General features: G+C 45.9%; 2 protein-coding genes across 11 annotated transcripts in view; one reads left to right on the top strand and one right to left on the bottom strand.

Annotated features, from left to right (window-relative positions):
• SLC45A1 (solute carrier family 45 member 1) overlaps positions 1-10150 on the top strand; it is a 46825-nt gene extending 36675 nt beyond the window's left edge. For all 10 annotated transcript variants that reach the window (XM_056508354.1, XM_056508357.1, XM_056508352.1 and 7 more), the window contains 8 exons: positions 380-792; positions 1783-1875; positions 2314-2538; positions 3538-4277; positions 5480-5633; positions 6673-6849; positions 7469-7674; positions 7745-10150. In XM_056508354.1, coding sequence (XP_056364329.1) covers positions 393-792; positions 1783-1875; positions 2314-2538; positions 3538-4277; positions 5480-5633; positions 6673-6849; positions 7469-7674; positions 7745-8026 — 2277 coding nt within the window. In that variant the 5' untranslated portion in view covers positions 380-392 and the 3' untranslated portion in view covers positions 8027-10150. The remainder of the gene's footprint in view (positions 1-379; positions 793-1782; positions 1876-2313; positions 2539-3537; positions 4278-5479; positions 5634-6672; positions 6850-7468; positions 7675-7744) is intronic.
• Positions 10151-13389: 3239 nt separating this feature from the next.
• On the bottom strand, positions 13390-14443 carry MRPS16 (mitochondrial ribosomal protein S16). The gene is made up of 3 exons (XM_056508360.1): positions 14125-14443; positions 13790-14047; positions 13390-13714 (listed from the first exon to the last, which is right to left on the bottom strand). The coding sequence occupies exons 1-3, from the start codon at positions 14189-14191 to the stop codon at positions 13569-13571; spliced, it is 471 nt and encodes a 156-aa protein (XP_056364335.1). The 5' UTR covers positions 14192-14443; the 3' UTR covers positions 13390-13568.
• Between the last annotated feature and the right edge of the window lie 170 nt (positions 14444-14613).

Raw genomic sequence — 14613 nt, 5'->3', positions numbered from 1 at the left:
GAGATTGTGATTTATTTTTTTAGCTTGAGTGAGTTTAACTCAAGTGAATTCTACATAAATGTAAATGCTTTGCTCACCCATAGGGAACTTCTGGGAAGTGTGACATCTGTGACTGTTAATTGTTTTAAATATTTTGGTCTTAATCCCCTGTGATGGTAGGCAAATACTTAGGTAACCTAGACAGTGGTGTGTCATTTGTAATCTGTGCCTATAAAACACAAATGCCTTCCATCAAGAGATGCAAAGAAGAGGTTGTAACTAACACAAAGGCCACACTTCATATGTGAAATGTTGAGAAATTACTTGAACTTCAGTAAAAAAAATTTAAGCCAAGTTTTTCTTACCTCAACCATTTTGTTCTGAGCTATTTGTCTTCCAGACCCCTACCTGTGATGATTCCACCATCTGCACCAAGCCCTGTCAGTGATGCTGCACTCCTGTCAGGTGTGGCTTCTCAGGAAGTCTGGAGGTCAGCAGCTCCAGGCTATTCTGGGCTGCCCACACGGCACATAAGTCACCGGGCCAACAACTTCAAGAGACACCCGAAGAGGAGAAAACACATCCGGCCTTCACCACCACCACCACCAAACACTCCCTGTCCTATTGACCTGGTTGGCTTTGGGGATCTCCAGCCCCAGAGGTCTTTCTTGGAACTCCTTTTCAATGGGTGCATTCTCTTTGGGCTAGAATTCAGCTATGCCATGGAAACAGCCTATGTTACCCCTGTGCTGCTCCAGATGGGGCTTCCAGACCAACTCTATGGAATGGTGTGGTTCATCAGCCCTATATTAGGTAATTTTCTTGATGCTGATTCTTCCCTCTTATTTTTTCCACTATGTTTTTATTTTTTCCACTATTTTATTTGCAGTATCTCAGCTGTTCATTAATATATTCTCTTGAGGTTAAGAAGTACTAACCATAATTTTAGACAAACAAATAGGAGGATAATTCTTGCTGTGCCCCTTCTCAAAAAATCTGTTCTTTTAATAGCTTCTCAACCTCTTGAAATTTGTGTGAGGGTAAGCTTTGGTTGCTCTATTCTTGTATTTAAAAACAAGCATAAGAAAGTCGGTGTATTCATTTATGTCCCCATGAAAAAAGCATACAGAGACAGTTTTCAAAGGTGTGTGAAAAGAAGTGGAGTGGGATTGCCTTCTCCTGTGTAACTTTCTGAAACAAATGAGGTGTTCCAATCATGAAAGACCATTGACCACTGGTGATACAGGCATTAAATTACCTGCCTTAGCACAAGGACAGGGCTGGGAGTGTATCTATTACTGTGGATACCACTTGGAAAATTTTGTTCTGACTGTTCTTGTACTCACAACATGTGCTTCAGAAGAGATAGGCTCCCCCTGACAGGCTGGCACAGATTCATACAGGCACCTTTCCTACTTGCATATTTGCTTCCTGCTGTTTTCCAAGCTAATCCTGCTGGGGATCTCACATCTAATATGGGATAAATGAAATAGCTTGTAAGGAACAGAGTGCTTAAGAATGTGTACCTTGTGCTCTGGCTGTTCATCTGGTGTCAAACCCTGTGTTACTGATGCAGAGTGAGCTGCCCTGCAGTGAGCAGCAGCACACACAGTTACCAAGTCCCTGTCCTGGGCAATGCCAGGCAGTGTGTGGTGTGTGCCCCTGGGTGACCAGTGCTGACTGGGGATGTCACTGCTCTGTGCTAATCCTGCCTTAACTGCCTTTTAAGGCATGCCTGTTTTAACTCCTCTGTGAGACAGGCTTGTAGAAAAATCCTGTTTATTGGTGATTCCTTTTTTCTAGGGTTTTTGCTACAGCCTTTGCTGGGAGCCTGGAGTGACAGATGCACATCAAGATTTGGGAGGAGAAGACCTTTCATTCTGGTTTTAGCAATAGGTGTGTCTTTTAGAAATGATGGGCATAACATTTAAAAAACATTGTGCATCTCTCTTCTTGTGGCACTAAGCTGAACAAAGTGCTCCTGGGGTGTTGGGTGTTGTGGATCTGAAGAAGATGGTGAGGGACACTGAGCTGATGCTTTGGCAGCTGGAGATGCACACATAAAAGCTTCTCAGAGTCTGAAAGGATGTTTTGAGGGTCAAGAATGTGGATGTTTTTGGCCAAAGTAAACTCCAGATATTTGTTAAGCTCGAATAGTGGAAAAGGTTTATGTGTATCCTATAAGCCACACTCATTTCCCAGGCTGCATTGATATGAACAAGAGCAATAGCACTTGCAGCATGGCTGTGCAGATAGAATAATGCTTTTGGAGTCTGGAGCTCTGCAGGCTTGCTTACAAATAGTGACTTCATTTTGTTTTGGTTTTGTTCCCAGGAGCATTGCTTGGGCTCTCACTTATGCTGAATGGCAAAGATATAGGGAGTGCCTTGTCTGACACTGAGAATAACCACAAATGGGGGATCATCCTTACAATCTGTGGTGTTGTCCTCATGGACTTCAGTGCAGATTCAGCAGACAATCCCAGTCATGCCTACATGATGGATGTGTGCAGCCCAGTGGATCAAGACAGGGGCCTCAACATCCATGCTTTGTTAGCAGGTATGTTTTCTTGGTGCTTCTTGGGAGATGTAAACCCTGAATAAACAAGCCCTGCTGTGAGAAAGCAGGGTGTAAACACTGGTGTTTTCCTGAATAAGCATAATGACAAAAATACTGAGAGGTATTACTAATTAACCAGAAAAAAAAAAAATTACCCATTGCAAAAGGTTTTTGTAACTGCCTCAACTCAAACAAGATACATCTTGGGTTGTTCATCTGAAGGTGCCTCACATATTTTGTAAGACCTATGGAAACAAAATTATCCCTTGAGGGAGGAGGTTTGGCTTCCTGCAGGTGTGTAATATGTGTCTTGTAGTTGCTCTGTTGGAGGTGGAGGTGCATATTGATCCCTCACTGCTGTCATCTTCAATTGCTGTGCTACCCTGTTCTAGGAGACTATTCCACACTCTTGAATGTGTTTGTGAGCAAGAAAGGAGAGTGTTGTAAGACTTTCACCATGTGAATGGAGAGAGAAAGGTGCTCTCAAAACTTCCCTGTTCATCGGTAGTAACACAGTGGCAGTTTTGTGCCCTGTCAACACAATGCTGAGTAATGAGCTTGCTACACTTCTGAGGTGATTGGATCTGTCTTAGTTAGATCTACATTCCTCATATGAGGAAAATGGATTTTCACTTTCAGGAAAACAGTCTTAGCTGAATGATTGCAGAGCCTTGTCTCAAGGCTGGTGGACACTTCTGTTTACGGACTGAAATAGCTAAAGGTAAGGTGTTTTGTTCTTGGCAAAGAAAAATTGTAATTTTTAATCATTTGTATCATGACTTTCACAGCACTTTCTCCCTTTTTCTGTACTGTGTCAGTACATCCAGACTATCCTTCTGGCACAGCTGTGTTTATTAGTGCATTTGAAGTGAAAAGGGATCAAATGCTAAAATAGAAATGTCAGATTCTACTCATGATTCATTAGGCAAGTGATGCTGTGCTGCTACTGACTTCTGGGACTGGATAGGGAAGATAATCTTAGCTCTGTTTTTCCACCAGGTCTTGGAGGTGGCTTTGGTTATGTTGTTGGAGGAATACACTGGGATAAAACCAGTTTTGGAAAAGCTGTAGGAGGGCAACTTCGTGTCATCTATGTCTTCACCTCAGTTGTACTGACTATTGCTACTGTGCTGACTCTAGTTAGCATTCCAGAGAGACCCTTAAAGTCCTCTAACAGGAAGAAAAAGGTGATGAAAAGTCCAAGTCTTCCTCTCCCTCCTTCTCCACCTTTCTTCTTTGAGGACAGTGTAAATGAAAACTCTGCTTCTCATAACTCAGCTCAGTTACATGCAAGTTTTACGAGTCCTGTTTCCCCCATGAGCCCACTCACGCCAAAGTACGGGAGTTTTATCAGCAGAGACAATTCTTTGACGGGAATTAATGAGTTTGCATCATCCTTTGGGACTTCAAATATTGACAGTGTGCTTATAGACTGTTTTACAGGCGGGCATAATAGTTACATGACACTTTCAGCTAGTTTGTCCAGGCAGCCTGTCAGTGTCAGCTTTCCTCGGGTGCCTGATGGCTGCTACCATGGAGCAAATGGAATTCTGGAGCAAGGGGAGAGCAGCTTAATATCAGGGCCTGACAGTGACGTGCTGAGAGTGGGCTCACTGGATGCAATAAAGCCACGGTCATCAGGGATCTTGAAAAGACCTCAGACCTTGGCCATTCCAGATGCTGTAACAGGACACTGCCCAGAGAATAACAGAAGAAGAAATGTAACCTTCAGCCAACAGGTAAGAGCAGGAAATCAATGATATGACCGTATAAACATGAGTGTTATTAATCTCTTCATATAGCTTTAAATGTATGGTGCACAAATTATTCATTAAAGACTCTTGTGACAGCTTCCTCATAAAAGTCATTATGGGAACAGCACACCTGCTATGACTATCACTAAAGTAGTGGGTAGAGTGTGAATTATGTCTGACAGCCTGTCAGCTGCCTTTGTTAAGATGGCAGAAATGGGAATATCCCACTCTTAACTGAGCCAGTTGTGAGAGTTAGGTCAGTATTTTTAGTCCTGCTTCACTACCAAGGGAGCTACCACATGAGAACAGAAAAGGTCACATTTTTATTGAGCCTGTATCTTCCCTTTCCACAGAAAGACCTGCAAAATAGGGCCAGGGATAGGATTCTCCCATGAGCTTCTCCTTATGGCAGTTATTACATCTGGCTCCATCAGGGAGGTGAGCTTTCCCTTACTGAGGGATAAGACTCTGACCTCACCTCTCACTGTTGATAACTTGGAATGTCTGAGACCTCTGCATGCTGGCCCATTTTTTTATGATCTGGGATGAGGTAAACAGTCCTCTGTTATTTTATTTTATTTTGTTTGGTTTGGGGATTTTTTATTTTATTTTAAATTTTTGGGGGTGGTGTTTTTTGGTTTGGTTTGGTTTGGTTTGGTTTGGTTTTTTTTTGTTTGTTTGGTTTGGTTTGGTTTGTTTGTTGTTGCTGTACTTTGACCCAGTTTGTGAGAGCAGATTTTGTTAGGGTCAGGATTTTACAAACTGGGCACACTGAGGTTGAGCATTGAGATTAGCAAGCAGTGATAATGTGTTTGAATTAAACTCATCCTCTTTTTCCTCAGTGTCTCTAAAACATCAGGATCCACATTCACCTGCAAATGGGTACAGCTCCTATAAATGCAATGGAACTTATGCATTCCTGCTGTGTCTGTGCATCTGAATGTGGTTACCAAGTACCCTAATGAAGGGAAGAGAACTGGTTCAATTATACTGAAAGCTACAATTCAGTGCTGCCATTTGTCACTTGTTCCAGTCTAATACACTTCTTAATCTAAAGTCAACATACTCCAGCAGCAGAGTTTAACTTTCAGATGATCAGATAGGTGTGCAATATTGCATACATCTGCTTAAAGGATGTTTGTGCTTCCCTTACTGTGCTTATTGACCTGGCAGTTCTTATGGTGCAGGTTGCTAATATCCTGCTGAATGGCGTGAAGTATGAGAGCGAGCTGAATGAATCGGGCGAGACCTCGGAGCAGCCCCTGTCTGTGAAGCTGCTTTGCTCCACCATCTGCCACATGCCCAAGGCTCTCCGGAACCTCTGCATCAACCACTTCCTAGGTACTCCCAAAGAGCCCTCTTGCCTTCACCAGGAAGGACTCTACCTTGGGTGAACCTTTTTCAGTGTTTTATCTATTGCTGCAATGCCTGCTATCCAGAGACAACTTGATTTCTTCCATATAGATACCAATGAGTTATCTTCTTAGAATGCTTAGAAAGAAAAAAAAACCCAAAACACCCCAGCAAAGCAGTAAAGCTTATATTCCTGGAAAAGGAACAACAGCCTAAATCAGCACATCTTAAGGGGAATGTTCACACCAAGCAGAAAGATGTGATTAGTTGTATTTCCATGCTTACACCCTGAGACTGGCATTTACTTTCCTTTTACTTTTACTTTGCTCCTAGAACAGGCCAAGAGGTGTGGAAGGTGGCATTGCAGGAGTCCCTGTAACCAGTATAGTGTTACCTTTACTCTTAACCAGTGTGTGACTGGTGTTTAGGAAGGGCTTGCAGTCATTCCAGTTTACACAAAATTGGACTGAAGGGACCAGGTAATTAATACTCATTGGCTGTGGAAGGAATTAAGGGATTGTCTACATCAATGGTCTTGGTGCCAATTTGTGAGCAGAGTTTTTAACTGTGTCAGAGGCACTCTGGAGGCTGCAACCATGACAAAAGAAGTTCTCCTTCCAGTCCTACGTGGGAGGATAACAGCAACCTGAAATTACTATGGGATGAGCCACTCTATTAAACTGAGTACTGTGTCCTGTCAGAACCTGAAGACAGCTCAGACTGCTGTCACCTATTTTTCTGTCTTGTTAAACCAGTATTTTGTGGCCTTTAGTCAGCCTTGAGGTTTCCACTTAGGAATTCAAATGGTAAATCTTGGTCTTTAAAAGCCTGAATGTCTTTAACAAACATTGCAGCATTATGCATGGGGAGCAGCGGTCTCAGATAAATGTGGCTGAGTGTTATGTAACACTCAGGTTGCACAACCTGTCCTAGGGTGATTTGTAATATAGCTGATAACATCCGTGTAAGCTTACAAGGGCAAATAGGTATTCTGAAATCCTAAAAGGTTACTTCTTGCTTCTTTCAGGGTGGCTTTCATTTGAGGGGATGTTACTCTTCTATACTGACTTCATGGGAGAAGTTGTGTTCCAAGGGAACCCAAAAGCACCTCACAACTCAGATGAGTATCAGAAGTACAACACTGGGGTCACCATGGGCTGCTGGGGAATGTGCATCTATGCATTCAGTGCTGCTTTCTATTCAGGTACTTGGTACAGCCCCCTTAACTACTGCTTGGGAAAAGATACATTTCTTAAAAGTGGTGTTTCTGCAAGGAGTAGGTCGGTGTTTATGTTGTTACCACGTGGCACAAGTGCTGTAGCAGAGAGCTCTTTTTCACCATGCTGCCTCTGCTACTTAGCTTGGCCTCCACTGACAGCAGGTGACATCAGCAATCCAGTGAAAACACGTCTCTCTTAGGATGTGCTTCCTTTCACAAGTGGCATTTTCAATGTACATTGAATACAGAGATACTTGCAGTCACCATAGGCACAGTTCTGGTGCAGCACCACTCAGTGCCTGTGTGTCCCAGGCAGAGCACTCAGGTATCATGTGCCACCCCAGCACATGTATGTCATGCCTCTGCTGCCCACCCCCACCAGTTTCCATTTCCCTCTGGGACAGGGGCACTGCCAGGCTTCAGCTCTGCCAGGCCCTCTGTGCAGATAGGGCAGCAATGCTGCATCATGGCCAGACTTGGCACTCACGTGCAAGTCACCAGTTCCTCAGAGGTGTAGTGGCTGCCACTGAGACGTGGCTGCCTAACCCGAGGTGGCAGTGGGAGGGCTGCAGTTCACCCCGAGAGCTGTCCCGTTCTCTTGCAGCCATGCTGGAGAAGCTGGAGGAGCGGTTTAGCACACGGACACTGTACTTTGTGGCATATTTGGCCTTTGGGCTGGGCACGGGCCTGGCCACGCTCTCCAGGAATGTCTACGTGCTGCTGTCCCTGTGTGCCACCTACGGCATCCTGTTCGCCACGCTCTGCACGCTGCCCTACTCCCTGCTCTGCGACTACTACCAGAGCCGAGAGGTGAGCCCCGGGCCGGGGAGGGGCCAGCAGCCCCGGGACACTCCCTCACTCTGTGGCTGTGTCCCCGCAGTTCGTAGGCTCGCAGGCGGAGGGCACGCGGCGCGGGATGGGCGTTGACATCTCCCTGCTGAGCTGCCAGTACTTCCTGGCACAGATCCTGGTGGCCGTGGCCATGGGGCCGCTGACGGCGGCTGTTGGCAGTGCCAGCAGTGCCATGTACTTCTCCAGCCTGGTGTCCTTCCTGGGCTGCCTCTTCTCCTCCCTCTGTGTCACCTACGAGCTGCTGCCCACCGAGGAGCTGCCACCCGCTGAGGAGCAGCGCCCGCTCCTGCCCCGTGCGCGGAACGAATAAATGGGAGAAGCTGCCACAGCCTCTGCTGCCTCATTGCGTCACCCTTGGCCTCCCTATTGTGACAGGACGGGCTGTGCGCCCCTGGGACGGCAGCAGTGGGCTTGGCAAACAGAAAGAAAGGTCTGTGCTGGCTCTGCTGAGCTTTCCCCTGCCTGTGGGAAGGTGAGGGGTGAGTCAGCAGCGCCTGGCACTGCTCGTCCTTCCCCTGAGGTGGCAGAGGCCTGTCTGTGCCCCTGGGGCCACTGCAGCAGGAAGTGGTGGGGCCATTCCCTCCAGCTCCTATGGTGCTGTCATCCCTGCTGTGGTGGGAGGTGACTGGCATTGTCCAGCGTGAGATCTGAAAGTCTGGTGCCTGGGCAGGACAGCCTCACTCTTGAGAGGCAATGAGCTGCTGGGCTGCACACACTGCTGCAGGGGACTGCCACCGTGGGAATGGTGACAGTTTAGGGCAGAAGGAGCCACCTCCTGGCCAGGCAGAGCAGATTTGGTCAGCAAGGCCAGTGATGATTCCTTTGAGGCCCTTGGGAGCTGCAGGTCCAACCTACAGCCTCTGCTAGTGGAAGGCCTGGCTCTGGAGGGTGCTTTTCGAAATCTTGGGAAGGCTGAGAGCAGCTGGTCTTGCTTGGGTGGTGTAAGTCCTCTGTCAAGTGCCATGGGCTTCTGGGTGCACAGAGTTCCCACCAGCAGAACTGCTACAAGACACCACTGTGGGCTAGAAGTGCTGTGGCCTGGGTCCCACACCCCATTATGGAGGTCCTGGCTGTGTCCTTGGTGATGTTCACCAATACTTGTGTATTTCCTTCCTCATTAGAGTTTAATTAAGACTACAGGGGTTTGTGATGACTTAGCAGGAGGGTTTGTCTATAATCCAGTTTAGCAGTTGTCCATAACCCAGTTTTGGAGAGAAAGGTCTTTTCCCATTAACCTCCCTTGCTGTCAAGAACTTAACTCATAAGAAAAATCATTTGTATGGAAGGCCTGCATCACATCATTCTTGTTTATACAATTTTACCTTGGGACATTCTGAAGTCTGGGGATCAGTGACTAAGTGCTTGTCAATTAGAGCTGCATCTTCCACATCTCAGTGAAACCAGTAAAAGGGCTTTGTGTTTCATTATCTGAGAGATTCCTTAATTATTCTGATTTTAGGTGGTGGTGTATGAGAATTTTTACAAGTTCTAGTTAATGCCAGGAGTTAATTTGAAGTCACATTAATAAAACTATTTCTAAAGCCCCTGTCAGTCTGCCTCTGTATTTGGGTAGGCAGGCAAGTTTTACCAAGGCTGGTGGGCATTTTGGAGTTCACATGTGCTGTGCATGGCATCCCTGTAGAGATTATATTTGGTCCCTAGACCCAGAAGAAGGGTTTTCTCTGGAGAGTCACTCATTTCAAATGGGTTGTACTTCACTGTTCATGTAAGTTTGTGCTGATCTATGATGCCAAGGTGAAATAATAATGTGTAATCTTTAGTTGTTGTGGTTTACTGTAATCCAGTGCTGAAAGCATAATACATAACTTGTAAGAACCCCATTTTTATCATCTGCTCCCAATTATTATATTTTAGAAGCAAGTTTCATATTACTCAGTATCAACTTAAACAGAGGAATACTGCTGAAATGATGAAGTCAAGCACTCAGAGATGAAGGATTGTCAGACTGATGAGTACATTCATCTTTCATTTCTTTGGGCTTACATGGTGTTGTATCTGCAGGAATGTCTGTGCCATTTCCTTGATTGTGGGACAGCTGTCTCCAAGAATGTTCAGGACAAAGCTGGGACAAAATAGCATGAGAAACTACATTTGGCATTCTAATTTCTGACAATCTGAAGACTTGACTTTGGAGAATTATTCTTTTCTTGTTAGTCTGATTTGTAATCTTAATTTATCTTCTTTATCTTCTCAAACTTTTAAACTCAAAAATAATTTTATTTTTTGTTTGGTCCCACTAGCTAATGTGGTATTAGTTCTTAATTTTTTTTTCTCCACTTAAGTTTTGTAGCCAGCATTATTGCACTAAATGGATTGTGAGCACTTTACTTTTCCAGGTAGCTGGAGTTGCAGATCATTTTGTTGCAAGTGAAAATCTTCAAAAAATTAATAAAATCAATGTATTTGATGATAATGTTTGTCTCCATTTCCATCTGTAAATATAAACCACATTTATGCAATTATAAAACTATTGCTATGCCTGTATGCCTTGCCCAATAGACTCTATATTACATTTTTCTATTTTATGGGATATGAACTTTATTTTGCATATGTATTTATGTAGTGGTACATGCATAGTACATTTAAGTCAACATCAGTGTGTGTTAATTTGGGGCTTTGAGCAATACTAGTGGTGTCTGGATAAAAATCCAGAGCCTCTCACCATCATGCAGAGTTGGAAATGGCACCAAATCCTTAGGAATAACTTTTAAAAGAGGCATTGCTTACTTGCTTATACTCTTCCTTTTGTCAAACATTTTGTATTTTACAGAAATTACTGTATATGGTCACTGGTGAACTGTGAACTGCAACGTGATGTTTCCCTTCTGGAATCCAAAGGCTTCAAATATTCTGTCTAAATTTGCAAGTTACTGGTTAAAAAAAAAAAATGCATGAGTTTAGGCAGGAAAATTATTTTATGCTGTGCTATTTTTCAATGATGCCTAAAGGTTAATTTTGATTAAGTCCATATCATTAAAGGTTACTTCATGGCAATTATTTGTGGATATTTGTAAATATATTTATTACACATGTACAGAAGCAGGGAAAATGGGGAGAGGGATGGAGAAAAGATTTTAGTTGTCATGTTTGTAATTAAGCTACCTGTACCATTTCAGCATGTCTGCAGCTCACTCAGCCTCTGCTGTGTCAGTCAGAAAGACAACATAATGATTTCAGAACTTCTGCTGTTCTTTGGCTGGAAAAATAAGTCTTTTCAAGAATCAAATGGAATAAAATTTATATATATAAATACAGTATGTATCTATGTATATATAAACTATATTTAAAAGAGTTCTTTAGTCAATTTATTTTCTACAAATGAGTAGTTAAGCATCTTGCACTCTATAGGAGATACACTTTATTAAAAAAATGACTTGTGTAAAAGGAAGCTTTCTTAATGTATGTTCTCCCTCAGACTGGAAGAGAGCCTCAGGAGGGAGGACAAACTTTTAGACACCATTATTATATCAACACCCAATGGATTGCTTAAGTCCAATACACATATTGAGAATTCTTTGAGTGCCAGGGGCTGAAATGCCAAGGCAGATCTCCAGCATCTGTTCATCTAAGCAGACATTTCCAAACCTGTGGTTATTTCATAATTATTCATTTAGCCCAGCTTTTTTGCAGGGGAGGTTTTTGTGGATGTTCTCTGGGAAATGGCTGTTCCTGTGCCCCAGGCTGCTGCTCCTGTAGTGGGGTCAGTTGACAAATTTCAGGCTCCAACATGTGAGACAGCAGCAAAAGCTGCAGGGCAGCAGCACTGGGACTGGCTGGAGGTGTTTTACTAGAATCCTTAATTGGTGTTGCAGTCCTTGCTGTGTTTGAAGGTTTGGGGAGACAGTGTTCTACGCAGTACAAGAAGTTTTTAATGTTAAAAGCTTTGTCAACACTTGCATATCTCGTGCAGAAATGGCAAATGCATGGAATAATGATAATTTTGGGTGATTGCAGCTTGCTGCCTAATGCCCCCAGCCACAGTGGTTCTCTTTAGATCTGTGAGGCAACAGCACAGCCCAAGACCCAAAGAGGGTTAACAGTAAACAAAGGAGAGATACCTTCATCCTGAGTGGAACATGGAAGTCGGGGGAGCAGGAAGAAAGTATGAGGAATGTTAATGAGATGAATTCAAATGCAAGACATGCCCAGAGCAGCAGGCTGCAGGCTGGGGAGAGCCTGCAATGGGGGTGATGCTTTATCAGCCATGTATGTAAGCTTGTTTGTTTGTTTTGTTCTTGCTTTTTCTAGGATCCAGGGATAGCTTTCTCTCAAAAATGGATAGCAAATCTTGTTGCAATAGCCAGTGGAACAGCCACAGAGGAAAGCACAGCATCAGAGCAGAAATGAAGATTTTGGGTTGTGTGAGTACAGTGCTAACCAAGCTTACAAGGGCTACTTAAACATGAGTAACAGCATTACTGCCAATGCTGTGAACAATTACTGTGCTGGAGGTTTGAGCTTCACCCACGGCTTCCTTCAAGCCTGGCTCTTGCTGTGTGCCAGCCTGATGATAACCTACTCTGCTTCTGCTTTATGCTTATTCCTTTCAGTTATTTTTGATTCACTGCAATTATATTTTTAAGCCTACACAACTCTTTGGGGAAGAGGGGATAGAATACAACTGAGTCAGAACAATACTTCTTCCTACCAAGAAAGGAAAATGTTTGCTCCTTTTGCCCAAGCTCTTGCTGTGAAGTATTTAGTGAAGTGTTTACAGCAACACACCCTTGATCTTACATCCCTATGCACTCCATTATTATCTACAGCCCCCTTAAGCAACAGAGGCTCTTCATGGCTCCAGAGAAAAGTATCAAATAACCTTCTGAAAGGCAGGTTCAGTCCAAACTGTAAATGCCATTCAGTGCTCACAACTACCTGCTACTGGTTTTCTCTACCAAATTCCAGGAGGTCTCAGACACACCCTTTTCCCCAGCCCTGCACCTCTCACCGTCTGCAGGGTATTAGAAATGTTCACTGCAATTTGTTCTCTGCTGTCAGCATCATAGCAGCTGAGAATTGTGCTTTATATGCTCAGCATGCCTGTTTTGGTTTTTTTTCTGTTTTGTTCTTTTCTTTTTAGAGCTTGAGCTGTCGTGTCCTGGTACACAGTACTGTGCATCTGTGCACAGAACCCCACTGCTTCCACAGCAGGCTGGCTTTACAGTGCCCCAGAGGCTGTGCATCTGTGCACAAACTGTTCTGACCTACATAGAACAGTTTATACATCTGGAAAAAAGTTATTATTTTGGTCCATATGAAGAGACAGACTGGTCCCTCTTTACATGACTGAAATCTTTCTATTTTGCTTTTAAATGAACAAACAGGCCCAGCACCTCTCTGGGGAAAGTAAACAGAAACCAGCTGCACTTCCAGTTACATTTGTCTGTGCCAGGCCTCCCCTGAACCCTGGACTACTCTGTTACAATAAATCACAGCCAGGAGTCAAAACACTTGACAAATGGAGCAGGTCAATGGCAGCTGGCAGAGGACACGGCACTGCTGCAGGCAGAGCACTGGAGCCAATGGCACACCCAGGAAACGCTGTGCATGCCTTCTGCAATGGCCCTGCACTAGAGCAGCAAAACATCTTTATGCACCAAATTTGGCAACAGTGAACTTTGATTGAGAAGAATCTGGAGAAAGCAGCCGATGTATGGTGTAGAGGTAACATTTTAATGGGGCCAGATGCACTGACAGCAGGAGGAGTCCTCGGATCGGTGCAATCTCGGCACGGTGCAGTCCCGGCCCGGTGCGGTCTCGGCGCGGTGCGGTCCCGGCCCGGTTCAGCCCCGGCCCGGTGCGGTCCCGGCCCGGTGCGGTCCCTGTCCGTGTCAGGCCGCGGGGTCGGTGCCGGTGCCGGGCTCGGCCGAGCCGTCCGCAGGAGCAGCCTCGGGCTGCTGCTCGCGTTGTCGTCGCCGGCGCAACCTCTCGGCGGCGGTCACCGTCATGGGGTGGAGCGGCAGGAACCCCGCCAGCCCTGCCCGGTGAGACGCGGTGAGAGCCGGAGCGGAGCGAACCGGGCCCCCCGCCCTCCATCCCGCCCCCGGCCTACCCAGCAGCTTCTCGGCGGGCCGCGAGAGCTGCGCGCCGCAGCCCAGCCAGTAGCGCAGCCGCTCCAGGTTGAGCCCCGCCACCTTCTCGCCGTACGCGTTGGGCAGCGGGTCAAGGCAGCCCAGCTGCTCCAGGTACCGCCCGTCGCGGGGCCGCCTGCTGTTGGCCGCCACGATGCGGAAGAACGGGCGGTTGGTGCAGCCCCCCAGCGCGAAGCGGATGACGACGTGGCCGCCGCGGCCCCTCAGGAGGCGGCTCCCTGCGGAGAAAGCGCGGGGCGGTCACGGCCGGGCCGGGCCGGGCCGGGCAGAGCCGCTCCGAGCCCGCCGCACTCACCGAGCTGCACCATGGCGGCGGCACGGCCCGCGCGGCGCGCAGAGATGACGTCAGGGAGGAAGCGCATGGGGCCGCGCGGTGGCTGCCGGGAGTTGTAGTCTGAGGAGTTATGACGTCATTTGGGGCATCCCAGAGTCACCGGGAGAGCGACGCTGCGGTGGCGATTGTTATAACTGAGAAACCAAAGTCTCGATATTCAGCAAAATTTGGATTGCTTTATTTTATATAGCCAGAGCAAGCAGCGCTGGGGATACATGGGGGCCACTGCCCACTCCACGCTCCACCGAACTTTGGTTTGCAGCTCCCTTTTATAGCATGGGTTCCTTGTAGTCATCAATAATTGTTATTTTTTTTGTTGTCATAATTCTGCCAGGTAAACAGTGGTGGTCTGTGGGATCGCTGGACGACGTGAGTCTCCAGACAATTTGTGAAGTCCCACAGATAACCATCTGCTCTTGGTAGATAATGAATGGCAGAAGTCAGGCAGTC

The sequence above is a fragment of the Oenanthe melanoleuca genome, chromosome 21 (assembly GCF_029582105.1).
Source record: "Oenanthe melanoleuca isolate GR-GAL-2019-014 chromosome 21, OMel1.0, whole genome shotgun sequence".
NCBI classification, from domain to species: domain Eukaryota; kingdom Metazoa; phylum Chordata; class Aves; order Passeriformes; family Muscicapidae; genus Oenanthe; species Oenanthe melanoleuca.
Note: the sequence above shows the minus strand (reverse complement) of the source record. Positions and strands in the feature narration are given on the sequence as shown.

Coding starts and splice junctions, on each gene's coding strand:
- MRPS16 (XM_056508360.1), bottom strand. CDS start 14,191: ATGCGCTTCCTCCCTGACGTCATCTCTGCGCGCCGCGCGGGCCGTGCC. Junction 14,048..14,124: donor CGCCGCCATGGTGCAGCTCG/GTGAGTGCGGCG, acceptor CTTTCTCCGCAG/GGAGCCGCCTCCTGAGGGGC. Junction 13,715..13,789: donor GCCCGCCGAGAAGCTGCTGG/GTAGGCCGGGGG, acceptor CTCACCGGGCAG/GGCTGGCGGGGTTCCTGCCG.